The 20,178-nt window shown below is 35.8% G+C and overlaps 1 protein-coding gene across 4 annotated transcripts in view; it reads left to right on the plus strand.

Moving 5' to 3' along the window:
- Positions 1-20,178, plus strand: part of EXT2 (exostosin glycosyltransferase 2) — a 69,399-nt gene that overhangs the window by 12,639 nt on the left and 36,582 nt on the right. For all 4 annotated transcript variants that reach the window (XM_087951267.1, XM_087951268.1, XM_026664664.2 and 1 more), the window contains 3 exons: positions 2,031-2,226; positions 3,322-3,461; positions 8,000-8,093. In XM_087951267.1, coding sequence (XP_087807393.1) covers positions 2,031-2,226; positions 3,322-3,461; positions 8,000-8,093 — 430 coding nt within the window. The remainder of the gene's footprint in view (positions 1-2,030; positions 2,227-3,321; positions 3,462-7,999; positions 8,094-20,178) is intronic.

A 20,178-nucleotide genomic window follows, 5' to 3' on the forward strand; every position in this document is an offset into this window, starting at 1 on the left:
TATTAGTAAGACAACTCAGGAATTTAAAGCACCAAACATGGGAATTTATTTTCCAATAGACATTAATATCCTAAAGTTCCCCTCATTACTATTTCATATAGATTTGAAAAATCTGCCATTTTCTTTTTTAAAATACAATTGATTATATCTTGTGTTATAAACAATTGTCCTGCTCTTGTTTATTTCCTCACTTATTTTATGATCTGCCTGCATTGTTAGGTTTTAGTCTTTAGAAGGTATACTTAGAACCAGAAACTTCTTTTTCAAATTCTAGAAATGTTAAGAATGCTTCCTGCTCATTTTTGTATCACATTCAGTTGACCTTTACATTTATATCTAAACTGTTCATCTTGAACATGCTCTTATCTATCATCCCAAATTCTCTATCTTCTTTGTCTTTACAAATTTAACAGAAGGTTGGTTAAAATATATTTTAAATAATTTCCACTTCCATGTTATAAAGCAGGCGTGTTTTTGGCCTGCAGAGTGTTTCTGGACGCCAGGGAGGGCAAAAACGGGATGCACGGAGGTTTTGGGAGGCCAAAAATGGGCCCATATTCGCTGTATAAGATGCAGAGACACTTTTTTGAGGGGGGGGGGGGAGCGTATCTTATAAAAATAGACAATTCACTGTTATATAGAAAACTGATCTGCCTTAAATTAAATCAGTTTCATATGCCTGGAGGGAAAAATAGACGTGTTTTCTAGGCTGACCTGTGGTCTTTTGGGAATATGCTAGTGTGTTGGTTTGTTTATGAAATTTAAAAATCATTTCAATCTGAGCTAGTTTCTCAAGATGAATCAAGATGCCATCAGAATGGTATGATCCCAAAACTGACAACAATTTAAACCACTTTATAAGACAAACATGTGACTGCTGATAGTATTGTCATGTGGCAATGTTCTGCAAATTAAATTACATTGCTTCTAAAGCTATAGTAAAATTGGAATTTAATTTTACTGTATTTGTAACTTCCTGATATTGGTTAAATATTAGTAATTCCATCTATGTCTGAATTAGTATGTATTCAATTTTAATGGTAATGATACATTTGAAATTATATTTATAGATCGCATTTGCCACCTACATTTTTTGTTAAAAATGTTATTAACCTGATTAAAAGTTAGTTATTAGTTTTTGGAATAGTAGTATTGCTGAATAAAATTTGGATAGTTCAGCTATAACCAGGAAGATAACTTCCATCTTCTATTGCCCATATAATATTTACAAGTTGGCATCTAACCAAAAATAATAAGAGTTTAAAAGAAAATGTAATAAGCCGGAGCTAATATGATGTAAGTTATGTTAGTCCTTTCAAAACCACTGCTGAATACAATCTTTATCATATTTATTGGACAATTCTGTTTATTTGAATATAGCTATGGTTTTCAAATAATGGTGTAACCGTAGATTGTGTTTCAGTGCGTCCTTAAAAATAAGTTTAATTGAATCAATTGAGAATTACACCAGTAAATTCAGAGGGTGAGATAGTTTGCCTGCAGTCCCACCATACTTATTCATCATTCATTGATGTTAATGACTCACATTGTGTTCAAGTATGGAGATCAACTTTTTTTTTACTGCACTACCTACTGCATTTTGCTTATTCAACTTCTTTAATAATGTCTTCCCAATTGGGTTGATACATAATTTTCCCAATTATCATATTGTTAGTACACCAAAAACCAAAGAAAGAACAAATATTTAAGAATGTGTTTGTGTAGTAATAGCAATAGCACTTGGACTTATATACTGCTTCACAGTGCCAGCCTTCTCTAAGTGATTTACAGAATCAGCATATTTCCCCCTAACAATCTGAGTCCTCTTTTACTGACCTCAGAAGGATGGAAGGCTGAGTCATCCTTGAGGCTGGTAGGATTCGAACTGCCAAAACTGTTGGCAATTGGCAGGCAGCAGAATTAACTTGCAATACTGCATTCTAACTAGTGTGCTGCCACCATGCCCAAGTCTTTGGCAGCATAAAGAGAATACACTGCTAAACTTGTTCCAACCGTTGTGTGTTCTTCAGTCTTCGTAGATATTTTCTCCTCTCCTCCCAAATTGCTCTTCATCCTGAATACCGTTCGGAACTGGAGGCTCTTCAAGCAGAGAATACAGAATCTGTGCTAATCTTGGACAAGTGTACCAATCTTTCAGAGGGAATTCCTTTTATTCGAAAACGTTGCCATAAAAACCTGATGTTTGATTACCCTCAGGTCCTTCAGGTAATGCTGCATTTTGCTCCTATCATTTCTTGTTGGTTACAAGAGAGTGCTGATACGATTTATTTTAAAAAATATCAGGGTTTCTGTAGATAAATATCTGAAGCATTAGATTTATTATACAACCTTTCACTGTTTATACATGATTAGTTTGGTGCATTGCTACCCTTCTAGGAGTGTGAAAGTTTTATGGGTGAGCAGAAGTTTTTGAGAGCTAATTGAGGAGTCTGGCAGAATATGGAATTGACAGGATCCTTCCAACCTAGTCTTTGCATCACTTTTTATATTCTTCTGAGGGATTCCAGCTATCTTCTGGAGCAGAATTTTGAAAGAAAAGGAAAGATTACTGAAATTTCAACTTCTCCCAACTCCAAAAAAGCAGTCAATTGTTTTAAGTCAGATCCTGAACTTCCATAAAAAATTTCACTGAGTTATGAGCAGAATGTATTTTTTTACGAAAGGTCTGGCTCTGAGTAACGTAATCCAGTGTTTGTGGTATGTTCAGTGTAGTTTTTGACCCCAGAGACTGCTTGGGATTTGCCATTGCCTTCTTCCTAGGGCTGAGAGAAGTGAATGGCCTAAGGTTATCCAGCTGGCTTTATGCCCAGAATGAGACTAGAAATCACAGTCTCCTGGTTTATAGCCTGATTCTTAACCTCTACACCAAACTGTCGTTCTTATGTTTTCAACATTGCAGCCCTGGCTCACTTATGTGTTTAAAAATGCACATTTAGAGGCATCTTATTAACCTTTTTAAGTACAGTATGTTTAATACAGGAAACTGATATGCATGTTTGCCACATACTGTAGGTATGGGGCTCTTTTTTTTTGGTGAAATAGGAGTATTCTAAGAGACAAATGAAAAGACTGAAATAATTCTGGAAAAAATGGTTGGGGTATTAGTTTAGTATTTCAAAGTTGTAATTAACCTTTATAATTAATATGAAGAAGGAAAACCCTGTATATATTTGATACATATTGTATAACCATGAAATCCAGTTTCCTAAACATAAGATGGTGAATAAATGAGGCATTTGTTTTAATTTAATAAGATACTAGAAAAACAATTATGACTATTTTCTGGCTCTTTGTCCACAGGAAGCCATATTCTGTATTGTTCTGCGAGGAGCACGTTTAGGACAAGCGGTTTTGAGTGATGTTCTTCAGGCTGGTTGCATCCCTGTTGTCATAGCGGATTCTTATGTTCTTCCTTTCTCTGAAGTTTTGGACTGGAAGAGGTACATACATACATTTATCACTTTGTTGCTTGAGATTCTGGACTAGAAGTGGTACATTCTGTTATTATCGCTGAGTGGCTTATTTGGAAACTGCATGAGTCTGAGAAAAATATCAAAAAATATATAGATTGGGGGAGTTTCCGGTTTTGTCGGCCGCGGCGGTAGGGATTCGGCTGCGCGATCCCTGCCGCGCTAGCCGTTTTGGGGCTCCGACCCGGACGGGTGCGGAGCAAGGCTGCCCTGCAGGGGTAGCTGAAGGTAAGGGGATCCGGAGGAAGGGTTTGGGGTGTTGCAGACCCCCTCCTGGCCGGCAGAACCCCCTGTTACCAGGGCGGTGCAGCGGCGGTCCGCAATGGCCGCCACAAAGAAGTTGACAGCCGGGCAAGTATGCGCAGGAGGAAGAAGAGAAAGTTATTGAAAGTGAAAGTTCTTCTTGGTTGACCCAGGGCTTTGAGATTTATCTAATTTAATTCCTGGAAAAGATGGTTTTCTGATGATTTCTTCCACAAGAGAAAAAAAGCGGCTATTTTGAGGTGCTGAAGGAAAGTTTACTCTCCCTCCCGACGGAATTAAGCCGGAAGGGAGAGGATAAAGAAAATATATAAATTTGGATCTTGTTGGAGGAGATGCCTTGAAGACTTGAGGACAGAAATACAATCTTAATAAGGCTTTAAAATATAGACTTGGATTCTTTTTTTTTTATTTGTTTGATACCACCCCTGGAAGAGGAAGGGGAATTTTGGCTTGCTTGGATTTATTGAGGATTGTGGATTTTGGGATTGTTTTTGCCTTTCTCTCGGAATATTTGGTTGGTGTAAGAAGAAAGAGGAATAAAGAAAAGAAAAGATTTATTTATAATGGCTTTCCTTTTTGAAGACCTGAGGGATGAATATGAGCAAACAAAAGCAGCCTGCAAAGATGGCATGGAAAAAGCTTTTCTATTTCTAGAAATGGCGCTGGTCAATTACCAACAGACAATGGAACAGATGGAAACGGAAGAAGAACAACAAGGAAGAGACGAAGACGCCATCTTCATTGAATCCCAAAACTTATCTAAGGAAGAAGGAAGGAAGAGAGCAAGGAAAATGAAGGACTTAAGATCTAAAAAACATTTGAGAAAGAGAAAATATGATGCAAAGTAAATATAATGATAACAAACAAGAGAAAAAGGAACACAACAGAGAAGGGATCCCAGCAAGGCAGAGGTTAGAAGAAGAAGAAGGGGGTAGGAAGATTTGGTGGGGGAAGAAAAGAAAGGGAAAGGCGGAGAAAAGCCTCAAAGCTTTAAAATTGGATGGGAGAAGAGGGATTTTTTTTAGAGACAAAGGATGAAATATAATTTTCTGTAAGAAAGATTCTGCTAAGGTACAGAAGATGGTATTGTAACATTTATATTTGAAATAGTAAATTAGAATGGTTTAAGATTTAATAAGAAATTAAAATGTTGAAGTTTTTAATAATGATTGATTTTTAAAATGTAATAAAATATCGAAGGAAAGGAGGATACAATGTATTTAAACATTTTTGGTGGATAGAATGTACCAAGCAGAACCAAATTGGGTATTTGTTATGCTGAATGTTAATTTTACTAACTTAGGGGAGGATAGAAAGGCATCATACTCTGATTAGTGATTTCAGGAGAAATTTTTTTATTATAAGAAGAGATAGAGGGATAAATGAATGGGCAAAAGATACAAATTTAATGATTTAATTAAGATGGATTAAATAAGATAGAAATGTGAAGAGTGATATGTGCTATTATTTTAGCCCATGCAAAGAGAGGTAACTGGGGCCAAGGTACTTTACTAAAAGATTTTTTTTATGTTTGTTTGTGTTTGTTTGTGTTTTATGAGAATATTGGGGAAATTATTGTAGAAAGACAGGGAAAGATTTAATATGTAATGATTTGTTTGTTGTTGAAACTTTTAATAAAACTTGTTTTAAAAAAAAAAAAAAATATATATATAGATTGAGTTTATTTGTCTTATTTCCAAGACATACAAGAATATTCAACTGTACTGGGTTGACTGTTTGAGCGGTCAGGCACTTTTTGATGAAGTTGCGGACTTCATTTAGACCACAGATTGCTCAACCCACTATAGCATAACCAACACAAGCTATGAAAAGGAATAGATTACCATACATTAAAAAAGAATCACAGAAACAGCCAACAGACTATTACAATCAAACAACATCACCGTACAACATAAACCAACTAAAACCCTTCAAAAGATTTTAAGTAAACCAAAGGGTCAAGTAGCTCAAGAACAAAAATAGGAGTTATCTACAGTACAACATACAGTGCAAGGACTGTAACAGCTACTATGTAGAACAAATATTCAGCAGATTAGCAGAAAAATCCATGAATATCTTAGAACATGTGGACAGACTCAACCATGGTTTCAGTTGGGAAACTAAGCATCTTAGCCCAAGCTAAATTCAAAAATGCCAGGGAATTCCTGGGAGTTCATTTTTCTGTAGTTCAGAGATGCATGAAAGCAAAACCTAATGTTAAACAGAAGAAATAATGAATAGTAAAGTAGAAGAAAGGAAGTTATATTTTTGGATTTCTCCATTATACCATCCAGATACTGAAAACTAATATTCATCAACATTGTAGTCGAACAAAGAAAATGTTGTATTCTAGGCTTTCTCCTTTGTTATATTAAACAGGTACAAAAACATTAGGGGTGTGCATGAAATAGAAAATGTTTTGATATTCAAAACAAATACACTCTGTACCAGATGTTCTGCCAAACTTCTGGAACAGCTCTGGTTCAGAAGCAAAATCCAAATTATGGGTTTCAGCCAGCATGAAATTTGCAAGGATGACATGTGCCAGCCTTGCTCTGCTGACTCCATAAAATAATAATGATTTTATTGTATGTACATGCCACCCCTCCCTTATCACCTCCTGTCAGCAGCTCTCACTGTGTTCCTCCTCTTCCCAGTGACCTCACATTCATTTCTCACCTGAGTTGCTATTGCTGCTGAAGTCCTTGGCTTTTATCTGCTCCTACCAAAAGCACTTCACCTCAGAATAACCATGTCTGCTGATGTCTGAAAAAAAAGAGTCTAGCTTTGTTCCACATTCAGATTAAACATGCAAGTTTTAGCTCAGATACAAACCCCCTGAAACAGCTATCCCATCCATAGAATAGTCTGTAGAGATTCTCAGTCATCCAGGTCATGGTTGTCCCCAAGGTGCTTTTTTTGGAGGCAACTGGTCTTTGTTTTTTCTTTGAAGATGTTTTGCTTCTCATCCAAGATGCTTCTTCAAATCTGATAGGATGTGGGAGTAGGAATGGATTTCCAGAGGAAAAATAAATTGCAGACTACAGGAATCAGGAGCACTACTCAGGTGACCTTGAGGAGACAGATAAACCTCCAAGTGCTTCAACGAGCCTCTAAAACAGAGGTCCCCAAACTTAGCAACTTTTTAAGACTTGTGGACTTCAACTCCCAGAATTCTCCAGCACAGTATAGCTGGCTGGAGAATTCTGGGAGTTGAAGTCCACAAGTCTTAAAGTTGCCACGTTTGGGAACTCCTGCTCTAAAAGGATGCAAAAGACCAGCTATTTGCAAGGAATATAAATCCTTCCATTCCACTCTATCCTGCCAGAGTTGAAGAGGCTTTTTGGATGAGAAGCAAAATGTCTTCAATGAAAAATACAAGAAAGTCTAGTTGCCTTCTGAAAAAGCACCTTTGGGACATTCATAGAATACATTGCACATCCACACTAATGTTGAGGGAACACTGACAGAATGTATGTTTTACCATAATATTGTCAAATCACTCATTTTCTAAATTTGAAGTACTGTCATCATGAGGATCATTGTATTTATGCACTTTTGAAAACTGCTTTGTCCTTATTGAGGCAAGCTTCGCTATCAGATATTATCGATACATTGCATTTTTAAGCATAGACAAAATTCTTTCATATTTTAATAATTGTATGTATTATTTTTAAAAGGTACTAGGAAATATGTCATTTTTATATTAAAAAATCTCAAGTTTTTTAGAGCTTTTTTTTATACTTTCCCATTTTTTCATTTTTTTTGGGGTGGGCCTTTGAGTCTTTGAGTCTCTATAAAAAGTAATTTTCCCCATTTCTATTAGTTAATTAACTACATGGATCTTCTATTAAATCTTGAATTTCTCCCTTCAGTACAAACACTTCTGTGGAGGAATTTGATTCAAGTCATTTCAATAAATGAAAGAAGGTAGATTTTGCCAATTTAAAGTTGAAACTAAGGCTCCTTTTGTTCTATCTGCTGCAACTCTACTAAATCCTGCTATAAATCAGTGTTTCTCAAGCAACTTTATGATGGCTTAGGGAATTCTGGAAGGTGAATGAATTTCACCCATCTTAAAGTCGTTTGCTTTAATTCAGAATTCATTCATTCATTTAATTCATTCAGAAGAGACCATGTCTGGATCTAGACCATTCTTAACTTCTCTGACATTAATTATGACCTTGGGATGGCTTAGGTTTTCAAAGTATTTCCTCTTTTTCTTTTCCTATTTCTACATTTAGAGCTTCTGTGGTGATACCTGAAGAGAAGATGCCCGAGCTGTACCATATCCTACAGAGCATACCCCAGCGACAGATTGAAGAGATGCAGAGACAGGTACAATTAATTTTCATTAATGTGCAGAAATAGGTGTCATATAAATCATTGTTTTGCTGTGAGTCTAATGTGTGCATATATGTTGGATATAGGGTAAATGTTACAATATTTTGCACGTTTCTAAATGTTAGCGGTTTCTTCAAAGGAGGTGCACAGCATTCCCTACTGGTAAATTATGCAGTATAGGTACACTGAGATTACACAAACATAATATTCTATACTACTTTTGTAAAATGAAATGAATGATATGAAATGGTAAATGAATTAGAATGAATAAAAAAGACATTTGATTATTTGCTTATGGGAGTTCTGAATGATTTTCACACTTTCATTAAAGTTAGGATTCTCAATTAATATGTATTTATATGTTTATTTAATTTATTCATTGAATGTACACTGCTCAAAAAAATAAAGGGAACACAAAAATAAGACATCCTAGATCTGAATGAATGAAATATTCTTATAAAATACTTTGTTCATTACATAGTTGAATGTGCTGACAACAAAATCACACAAAAATTATCAATGGAAATCAAATTTAGCAACCCACGGAGGTGTCATGCCCCTGGTGGAGTCTGACTCTGAAGAAGAGGAGGAACAGCCAACAGGGAGTGGGAGTGTGGCTCCAGAGGTGGTGGAGGAGACTGGGGAAGGGCAGAATCCGGCTGAGCAGTCAGAGGAGGATCCAGGCCCATCCCCTATCCATCCCAGGTCACGCAGGGAGGAGAGGATCAGGGAAAAGTGAGGTCTACTCAAGAGGAGATTACCATGATCCTCCTCGTGGCTTGCAGGTGGGAGCTATGTATATAAGTTTTTCAGCTACATAGGTAGAATTGCTGGAGTCAATTAGTGTTTACCTTGAAAGAGGTTTATCTTTGTTGGCGTTCTTCCCATGGACTTTTCTTGGTTATTTGCCTGGAGTTTATGATTAGTTATCTCAGCTTGCTTGAGAACTCTCATCAATGCGGTTTGTTTTGGTTTTCTGTTAGCCTCATTATTTACTTTTGTGACTTTAAACTGTGCCTAATAAAACAGTGAAGTTAAGTTGGAGGCCTTACCGGACTTTAATATATGTTTTGGGTTTTGCGTTATTTTGAGAGACGACGAGTCATCACAGGAGGTCTGGATTTGGAGTTACATTCAAAATTAAAGTAGAAAAAAACACTACAGGCTGATCCAACTTTGATGTAATGTCCTTAAAACAAGTCAAAAAGAGGCTCAGTAGTGTGTGGCCTCCACATGCTCAATTGGATTCAGGTCTGGGGAACGGGCGGGCCAGTCCATAGCATCAATGCCTTCGTCTTGCAGGAACATTTCAGCCACATGAGGTCTAGCATTGTCTTGCATTAGGAGGAACCCAGGGCCAACCGCACCAGCATATGGTCTCACAAGGGGTCTGAGGATCTCATCTTGGTATCTAATGGCAGTCAGGCTACCTCTGGCGAGCACATGGAGGGCTGTGCGTCCCCCTAAAGAAATGCCACCCCACACCATTACTGACCCACTGCCAAACCGGTCATGCTGAAGGATGTTGCAGGCAGCAGAATGTTCTCCACAGCGTCTCCAGACCCTGTCACGTCTGTCACATGTGCTCAGTGTGAACCTGCTTTCATCTGTGAAGAGCACAGGGCGCCAGTGGCAAATTTGCCAATCTTGGTGTTCTCTGGCAAATGCCAAACGTCCTGCACGGTGTTGGGCTGTCAGCACAACCCCCACCCGTGGATGTCGGGCCCTCATACCACCCTCATGGAGTCTGTTTCTGACCGTTTGAGCAGCCACGCGCACATTTGTGGCCCACTGGAGGTCATTTTGCAGGGCTCTGGCAGATCTCCTCCTGTCCCTCCTTGCACAAAGGCGGAGGTAGCGGTCCTGATGCTGGGTTGTTGCCCTCCTACAGCCTCCTCCACATCTCCTGATGTACTGGCCTGTCTCCTGGTAGCGCCTCCATGCTCTGGACACTACGCTGACAGACACAGCAAACCTTCTTGCCACAGCTCGCATTGATGTGCCATCCTGGATGAGCTGCACTACCTGAGCCACTTGTGTGGGTTGTAGACTCCGTCTCATGCTACCACTAGAGTGAAAGCACTGCCAACATTCAGAAGTGACCAAGCCATCAGCCAGAAAGCATAGGACCTGAGAAGTGGTCTGTGGTCACCACCTGCAGAACCACTCCTTTATTGGGGATGTCTTGCTAACTGCCTATGGTTTCCACCTCTTGTCTATTCCATTTGCACAACAGCATGTGAAATTGATTGCCAATCCGTGTTGCTACCTAAGTGGACAGTTTGATTTCACAGAAGTGTGATTGACTTGGAGTTACATTGTGTTGTTTAAGTGTTCCCTTTATTTTTTTGAGCAGTGTATTTGCTGCCTTTCATCCAGGCATTGAAAATGGCATACATAGGCCTTTCTTCTCTAATTTTATTTTTGTCACATCTATGCAAGTTACCCCATTTGTCCAGGTCAGAGAACATTACAAAATAATATTCTAATCTATGACAATACTGTTTAATTTGATTATGTTTAGCTTGATAATTATGGTGATTTTTAATGGACTTTGTTTCTTTGTTTTTGTACTGACTTGCCTGTTTGAACTATGAGCAAAACATATTGGGGATCCGGTTAGTGCTCAAACTTCTAAAAATATCCGGGCTGTAGGTTACCTGGAAAATGTAAAGCTAACATGTAGAAAGAAAACAATAGGAATTCTTTTCCATATTATGGTCAAGAAAACTACCTGGATATACTCATAAAGTTATGAGGAGTCAAACTTTACTTTGAGACGTTGGTCACATTACTTCACACTGCTCCCCTCCTGTAAATTATTATTATATTTTTATCCTTTAAAAAAGATAATTCAAGGGGGCAAACATACCTAATGTTCCTGCCTCATATTTTCTTTACAACAACAAACCTATTACGTGGGTTGGGCTGAGAGAGAATGACTGGCCCAAGGTCATCCAGCTGACTTTAATACCTAAAGCAGGACTATGATTCCAAGTCTCCTGGTTTCTAGGCCAGGACCTTAACCACTATACCAAACTTTCTCTCCATAACTCCATAACTATGGACTCCTCTGGGAAAGAATGATAGCACAGACACCTAAATAAATAAATGTTGGTCTGTATATTAAGCAATTTAAATCTTGTCAATGCTGAAGATTATTTTACATCCTTCATTTATAGATTATGTAAAACAGATGTAGCTTTGTTAGCATGGTAAATGAATGAATAAAAGACTAAACAAGCAAACAAACAAATAAATGACATACTCTTTATAACAATTCACAGATGCATTTTAGGAGGTGATAGGCACCCATATTCTGCATTACAAATGGAAGCCAGCATTTTAATGTGCAAGTGGTCCCAGGTTAAGAATGAGATCTGTTTTCAAACTGAAATTTTATTCAGTTGTAACTTGAACTTATGCAGACATGTTCTTATGACAGTTATTGTCAATGCTAAGTGTTAAATGATAAAAGAGGAAGAGAACTCTTAAGTCTGTAGTTATTTAAATATGTACATATAAAAGGAAAATTGGGTGAATAACAATCGCACTTAAACTTATAGTGCTGTACAGCCCTCTCTAAGCGGTGTCAGCAATGTCAGCATATTGCCCAAACAACCTGGGTCCTCATTTTACAGAACTCAGAAGGAAGGCCGAGTCAATCTTGAACTGGTCAGGATCAAACTTCTGGCAGTGGGCAGAGTTAGCTTGCAATACTGCAAAATTGCATTCTAACCACTGCACCACCAATAATGATAAATGCATGTGATTTAGGAAAACTAATATTCAAAGTTCAGAGATAACGTCTGTTGGTACTTTAAAACAAGTTTGTTTCTTTTTAGAATGATAATCCAGCATTAGTTTTAAAATGTGAACCTTCTGTTTTGGACTGCAGATCAGTTGAATTTTCAAAATTTCTTTGGAAAAACAAAACCTGGAACTTGTTTTAAAGAACTTTAATGAATAATCAATCTATCAGTCCTATTCATTATAAAAATAAATGTGCCTAGGGAATGTAATCAAGGTTACAAGGAGAATATTGAAGTATATGAAATCAAGCATAAATATCAGGAAAAGTCATACTGTAATGTGAGGGCCAAATTTATGAGGAGGTAATAGTTTTCCTACTCAAGTCACTTGACATGAGGCAGTCCTGGAAACTAATGTGGACTTGGATAATTTATGAGGTAATTAGGTTATTTAAGTCTGTGAGAGAGATCCCACTGAGGTTTTTGTTTTGCTATGAATTTTTGCCAATATGACAAATAGCCAGAAGAGGTCTCTGCTCCCTTGATTCATTATGATTTTCATAGTCTTTGCTAGACTCTCTATTTGGGGATGGGTTAGTTAAACGCTTCAATTGTGCTAGAAATGGTTAACTTCTGAGTACTATTGAAAATAGGAAAGTTGAGTTTATCTTAATGTGATCAGGTATCCATATTATTTAGCACTCTACTTTATTATTATACTATTACATATTATACATACCCTGCTAGAGTAATGCATGGAACTGTAAATACATATCCTTAAATTTGTAATTATGTTTATAGATACTTCCCTTCCCTGTTTCTTTTCTTTTAGTCTATTGAGGATGCAACATCTGGCAAAAATGTAGGAATGAAATTAGAGCCACATCTGTCAGTGTTCTGAAATCACAGAATTGTAGAATTGGAAGGGCTCCAATGGTTCATCTAATCAACCCCCACCCTGTCAATTCCAACATAGGCTATTCCAGACCTGTGTGAGTCTATTTTTTGAGCACTCTTTATAACAATGAGATTCCTTACCATCCACATGTAATTTGTTCTTCTGCCAAACTCTTCTTTCAGTCTGAAACTTTTGTTCAAAGCTGTTAGGATTTAACAACATAATTTCTTTATTTGTATACTAATGGGTGCAAAATTACAAATGTTGATCTTTGAATCAGTCTGCTGCTTTTTTTTTTGCAGCATTCTAGGAGTACAAATATTCTTGAGTGCTGTATTGTTCAATTAAATCTTTAGCTTCATTTTACATTGCAGGATATATTTACTAGTTTAAGCTGTAAATAAGGGTATATTCTTAAAATCGTATTTATATATGTGGGTTTAAATATTTAAAGATTAAATATTGTCCTTCTAAAATTAATGCTAGATTTTTTAAAATATCAGTGATTTTTACATCCTTTTCAATAACTTAAATATAATATCTCTTTTACTTGTATTTTGGTATATAATATTTATAGTTTCATTATGTGGTATTTTAAAAATGAATTATTAGTCAGCATAATTATTTAATCCTATTTAGTCTTATGAGAACCTTATTTATTTATTTATTTTCTAAATATGTGCTAATAATTTGCTTCTGAAAATATTTAATTATTAGGATAAATTCTAGAGTTGAGTATAGTCAGTGTCAGTTGACTTGATATTCATTCTTTTTAAAAAACAAATACCCCTCATAATGTGACTAATTTTAGTCTAACAAAAAACTCATGAAATTGTTTTTAATGTTGTCTAATTTACCTAGAAATCACTGTATGGGGATTTTCTCTAAATTCTGCAATAACTACCAATATTTGTATTTATGGATATTCTCAGATTATTACTAATAATTTTTAATCTAGTTCAAAATCTCCTTCCAGTATTAATTTTTTAAAAAAAACAAATCCCCATATTGTGTTAATAATATGCAGTAGTGGGTTTACTGAAATTTGATTTAACAGATTTCAGATACAATATCACTCCACTGTTACTTAACTAACTAGAATCTGTTAAATCAAGGGTTTATCTATCTATTATTGAATGTTTATTCAAAGCAAAACCCTTTGTCAGCGTTCCAGCAAACGTCCACTCCACCCAATAAGTCCGAGACAGACATCTTCTCAATGGTTCCTTTTTATTTGGATAGTAACTGACACAACTGACACCTTTTATGTCAGCGACAGAGTTATGCAATTGGCTAAGATGACACAAATTACTTAAATTCATATTTAACAGGTTTTGGATTTAACTGATATTCCCTTCCCCTGAATGATCCATTAACTGAAAGTTTTACTGTAATTGAATCTATTTACATTTGGACTCCCAATATTAGATATATTTTTCATTTGATTGTCTTACTGTGAAAAAATAGAAAGTACGTTAAAAAAACAACCCAATATCGGAAGGGGCACGGCATATTGAATCCCATACCTGCTAAAAGTATTGCATTTCTTAGATAGATAGAATGTATTGTATTTTTCCTAGAATAAGTATTCTCATTCGATAATGCATAACAATATATTCTATATTTTATATAACAGTAGCATACTTTGGGTTTGCTAAACATGCCATGCACAAAATACACACATTTCATTTATGATCAGTCTTATTTATTAATAAGATTTTATATTAAGGCATCTATGGAATCTTAGAAGTGACATACATTTATTTGATATTTGTTAAGAAATACATATTCAGAAAAACTATGTCCAGCATAGATATTGAATGGAGAAATAGTCCGTGAATGCAGATTCTTAATTTGTCTGAAGATGTGTGAAAACTTCTACCACCTGCTCAGCAGCTGTTCATTTTTTCTTTTGCTATGGAACTAAATGATTGGTTAAAGATGGCCCTTGACACAGAGGTTAAAAACATACTTGTTTTCTATTTAATATGAAGTGTATGAGGTGAGGATAAGAAAGGAAGTGTTATAGTTTTTTAGCTTATTGACTGCAGATCCTTGCTGGATTCTGCTCTTCCCTTTCATGCTTGTCTTAGAAGAGTTATAATTCCTTGCTGTTGTGGAAGCATCCATAGTTAAACAAAATAATAGGCTATAAAGCTTTAGGAGCTGAGTTGAGACAATTCAAATCTTAAGCCTGATATTTGGGGTTGGTAAAAGCAAAGATACTATGATGGGATGAGAACCCTTAGAGAAAATTATTCTTTCTGTACTTTCAGAATATTTTCTTCTATATCATTTATCTACTATGTCATTTGATGTCTACTATACTTGTATCCCCTTTCTGAACGATGTTTAAGACTAATATAATGTGCTTAGCGTCCAGATCAAAAGAAACATTATATGTGGCTGAACAGTTTTTGAATTGTATCAAAATTTCATCCTTTGCAACAATGGATGGAAACTAATTAAGAAAAGAATCAACCTAGAACTAAGGAAAAAATCCTTACAGTTAGAACAATTAATCAGTGAAACAAATTTCCTCCATCATCAATGGAGGTTTTTAAGAAGAGATTGGACAACCATTTGTCTGAAATGGTCTAGGGTTTCCTGCGTGAGCAGAGAGTTGGATTAGAAGACTTCCAAAGTCCCTCCCAACTCTATTATTCATTATTTCAGAGTTTTCTGGCTCCTTTACTGTAATGTAATATTTAATGTTTTATCTATGACATTATTTTCATTTGTGATTGGCTGCAAGCAGATAGTTTCTTGGTTAGAACACAATTATTTTCACAAGTTTATGTAATTATTTTCAGTCCCTTGCTTCTGCTTTACTCCTCGATTTGTGCAAGAAGCCAAATAAAGTAGGAAACCACAGCTAAGCATAGTTGACTCCAGAGATTGCTTTGTTTTGCTCCTCAGTTAAAGGTTGGCAAAAGACTGCATGTATGGGCATGAAATTCATGCACATTATAACTTATTTATATTTTCATGTTCTGCTTTTTATAACTACAGGTTCAACATACAAAGATTTACAGTATACAAAGACTTTAATCCTAACTCTATAAAATATTTATATGTAAAGTGGTAGGGCTATAGGCATGAAAGTTGGCTGAATGGCCTTGAGCCAGTCATTTTTTCTCAGACCGATCTTACCTCACATTATTGTTGTGGGGAAAAATTACAAAAACCTGCAAATAAGAGTATTATGACTATAGCAAAAGAAAGGAAAGATGATACCAATAGTAATAGGTACGTTGGGTGCAATCTCAAAACAACTAGAGCACTACTTGAACGCTTTCGGTATTGACAAAATCACCAGTCAATTGCAAAAGGCAGCTTTGCTTGGAACAGTTTGCATCCTGAGGCGATACGCTTAAACACCATCAAACGACATCTGCCAATCCCAGATCTTTGGGAAGGACTTGATAAGTAGACAGAAATTCCAGATTCAGTCTAAATTTCTGACTCTGTGATGAATCATAATATTAATAATAAACATCTGGCTGACTATGCAATCAACCATAATAATTAATTTGAACAGGCAGTGAGCTTTATGGGAGACGATCTAGTGAATCACTATACTTAATACTTTGTAAGTTTTGAACACTGAAGTTGTTAAATATCAATATTTCTTTTTATACTGATTTAAAGTCTAAATTTCATTTCTATAGGCGGCTGCAGGGAAAACCATTGCTTGCATAATTCTGATTCTTGTATATACAGGGACATCTCAGCATCTAAATATTTTTTTCTAAAGCCTTCGGCATATTTTTTTGATTACTGGCTCCTTTAACCTTGTTGGTTGATCCTAAAAAGCATAAGCCATCTGACATGTCAGTATCTTCATTGTCAATTCTAAGGTTGATGCTGTTTGTTACTAGTTTGTTTCTTTATATATTTAATCTCATTTTTTCATTGTGCTCCGTTGAACTTACAGATTCAATCAGTCTGTCTGTTTGTTGCTGTAATAATGCTGTAATAATACTGTTCATGGTACTATTTATATGCTCGTGTTACATACTCTATGATTTGGGAAAGTTAAATGTAATGCATCCCTTTGTGTTTGAAGTGTCATAATCTAAAACCAATTTGATATTCTGTTAGAAAATAGTATTTGATGATTCACATACAGTGATGTACTAAATATGTGCAAACATATGTATGTACATGTTTGTAATATTTGTACTGCAACCATGTAGAGTAACATAGATTAAAAGCAGCTGTTTGTAGCTATAAAATGCCTGAGAAAAGTCTGAAATTAGAAATGAGTTATTTGCATTGAGTTAGAATATAATTTAAGCATTTTCTTGCCTATTTGATGACTACTACATTAAGTTTCTATAGTTCATATATTAAAATATATTTTTCTATTGTTGAAATAATTTCTAAACTGTGCTATTTTGTTAAAACTGTTCGTTTTGTATATTTTAAATGGTTGTGTCTCTTAAACAAAACCCTTTAATGAAAAAACAACATAAATCCCCAACAAAAATTCCTGGCAAATGTTTTTGGATAGGTATATGAGTTTCTGCTGCTGAGGAAAAATGCATTCCATACTGGATTGGAACTAATCATTGCTATTAAGATTTGTATGCAGAATTTTCTCATGGGTAGACTTGAGTATTTTAGAAGCAAACTTTATTCAATGTGACCTCAATTTTGAGAGCAGCCAAAAAAGCACCTTGAGATCTATAAACCAGAGGTGAGAAGCTGTGGTGTTTTGTGGTTTGATAATAAGAGTTAGAATGTGATTCTCTTTTCCTTTTCCTTTATCTCTGATTTGCACTGAGATCGTAAGCAAGTCCTATAATTTCAGATTTTCATAGTTAGCCATACAAATCTACCTGGAAATTTAATTACTAATCTACTTGATCTAAATCTACTTGATATCCAACCACTAATTCTGCAATCTAATTTGTGTTCAGGCCTAATCCATGCATTTATGCTTTTAAAAGAATAAAAATATGGTGACCATGTGTGCTTGAAGAGTGTAAATGTCCTTCTTCTTCCCCCCATCCTCTTAAACAAAGCTCCTTCTTTTAGTTTTACAGAAACCAGAGGCTTCTTCTGGCTTTATATAGCCCCAGCAGACTTGCTGCTTGGAAGAAGCAAGAGCCAATTGAATTTAAGAAAGTTAAAGCATGCTGGATGGATATTTCAAGACCACCCCATGTCTGTTAAGAACGCTGTAGCCAGTCTGATTTCTACAAAAGCCCCTTAGTAAACATTCTTCTCCATCTTGCCCTCCGTTATGTTAAATCCACATGGAGCCTGAAAACTAAACTCTCATTTATGCCTGAAGAAGTCCTATAACGCTATGCTTAATTATCCCACAATCATTGTTTGACCTTTGTAAAAATAAAAGATGAAGACAGCAGGTATATGCTGTCAAAATAAAATCTTAATACAATTTTTATTTGATTTTCAATTCTAATGTTTTTTCCTTCTTAAAATAGCAACCAAGGACAGCTAGTTAGGAAAACATGTAATCCTGCTTTTGCCTGTTTTCTTCCTTCCATATCAAATTTGATCCCACTTTGTTTTTGAAGAATTATCCTTCTGTTGGATGCTTCTTACATATTCCTTTTCACATTTATTTTACTGTGTTTCCCTGAAAATACAACCTACCTCGAAAGTAAGTCCTAGCTTCATTTTTACATGTGCACCCAATATAGGACTTATATCCAAAATAAGTCCTAATTAAGCCCCCACCCATTCCAGGGTGCATGTTATCCATTTTTATTTATATAATATTATTGGTATGTGTTGTGCTTTATAGATGTAAGACAGGTAGATAACTTTTTTGGACAAGGAGCAGATTTGGGATTTTGAAAGCATGAACTGGATATAATCAGAACATTTTTTTGCTATGGGATACTTCTCTGTTCACAAAGTGAATCATGTAGTAGGCGTGCTGGTACCCAAAAATGGCTCTCTATAGCCCAGTGGAGTCTAAAGAAATTCTTGCACATAATTATAGTGTTGAAGGCTGTGGCTTTATTTTGAGGCATGTTAGTTTCCTATGATATTTCATTCATTCAATTTTTTAAAATGTTGGATGGCTGAAGAGTCTGGTGGCACCAGCACATTGTCAGAATGCACAATAGTGTCTGAACACAAGGTTGTATGAATCCAGTATGACAAAACAAAGGTCTGTTCCAAGGGTAAGTTTTAGTATAGATAGAATTCCCATCAGAGAATAGGAAACATTGAGTTTTAGTTGATGTTTTCTTGAAAAGGGTGCATTTTGAGAAAGAATTTAGAGGATACCAAAATGTAACAGCAGAACATAAGAGGGGGGAAAAAAAGAATGCCATAAAGTAAGAGGTAATAGGAAATGGGTTAAAAGCTTTGCCAAAAGAATAGAAATGTATTGTTTTATCATTTCAAAGAGAGAAACAACAGACGTGAATTACAGGCTGACTGGTGGGAAAAAAATAATAGTAAAACCAAAGCAGCATCACTGAAAGAAAACTAGTGTAGTTTCTGTGTGGGTGGTTCAGGGAATCATGAGACTTGACGAATTCATTCATCAACAGTGAGCAGAGAATAGAGTCTGAGACGTCCTATACGTGGAGAGAAAGATAACATGAAAAAGTTACCATGCGTGAAAATATTAGAGAACAGCTGCAGAAAGGAGGAGCTGATAAGAGGCTCCTACAGATATATAGCATGAAGTGATTAAGATTCAAGGAACGTAAAGAGGGATGTTAGTCTTTAGACACATTAAATTTTATTATTTTGAATTATAATTATTGGGGAGGCAGAAGCGTTTTGGGGGTAGTGTATCTGTAGATCAGGATGGGCAGAAGCTAGTTCAAGTAATAACGCTAGATCTCCGGGCAATTTGCAGTAGTTTGGTAGTGATTTCTGGTTCCCAAATGCCTAATAACAGAAATGATACAAAAGACTGCCTCAGTATAAAATTAGATCTGAAGACAGAATCAGAAGTGCTTCTTGATTTCTAGGTTGTATCTTTTCTTACCTGAGTCATTATTTTTCATCAGTATCTATTTTATGGGCATAATGTATTCTGCAATACTGAAATATGGCCACCTGTGTTGTTTTTGATAGGTTTTTGGTGATATTTAATCTGGAAATAGAGCAGATATTAGATTTAAATTGAAATAAATGAAAATGTATTTACCTTCCATCTAAGTTGCTGATATTTGTTAACATCTTGGTTTTCATTTGTTCAGCTGGGATAAGGACACAATGGTGTGGAATACAGAAGGACTTTTCCCCTATGTGCATCCCACAGTACTCTTATCTGTTCAGAGTTGCTGACAGGCTCAAGCAGATGATTGTTTCATCAAGCATCTAATGAAGTGAGCCGTAGCTCAGTGGTCCCCAACCTTTTTTGTGCCAGGGACCAGTTTCACGCAGAAACACTTTTTCAAGGACCGGGGGGCGGGGGGAGTCCGAGTTT

Source organism: Notechis scutatus, chromosome 1, assembly GCF_049901735.1.
Source record: "Notechis scutatus isolate UNSWTSFEM ecotype Mainland chromosome 1, rNotScu1.2, whole genome shotgun sequence".
In the NCBI taxonomy this organism is placed as follows: domain Eukaryota; kingdom Metazoa; phylum Chordata; class Lepidosauria; order Squamata; family Elapidae; genus Notechis; species Notechis scutatus.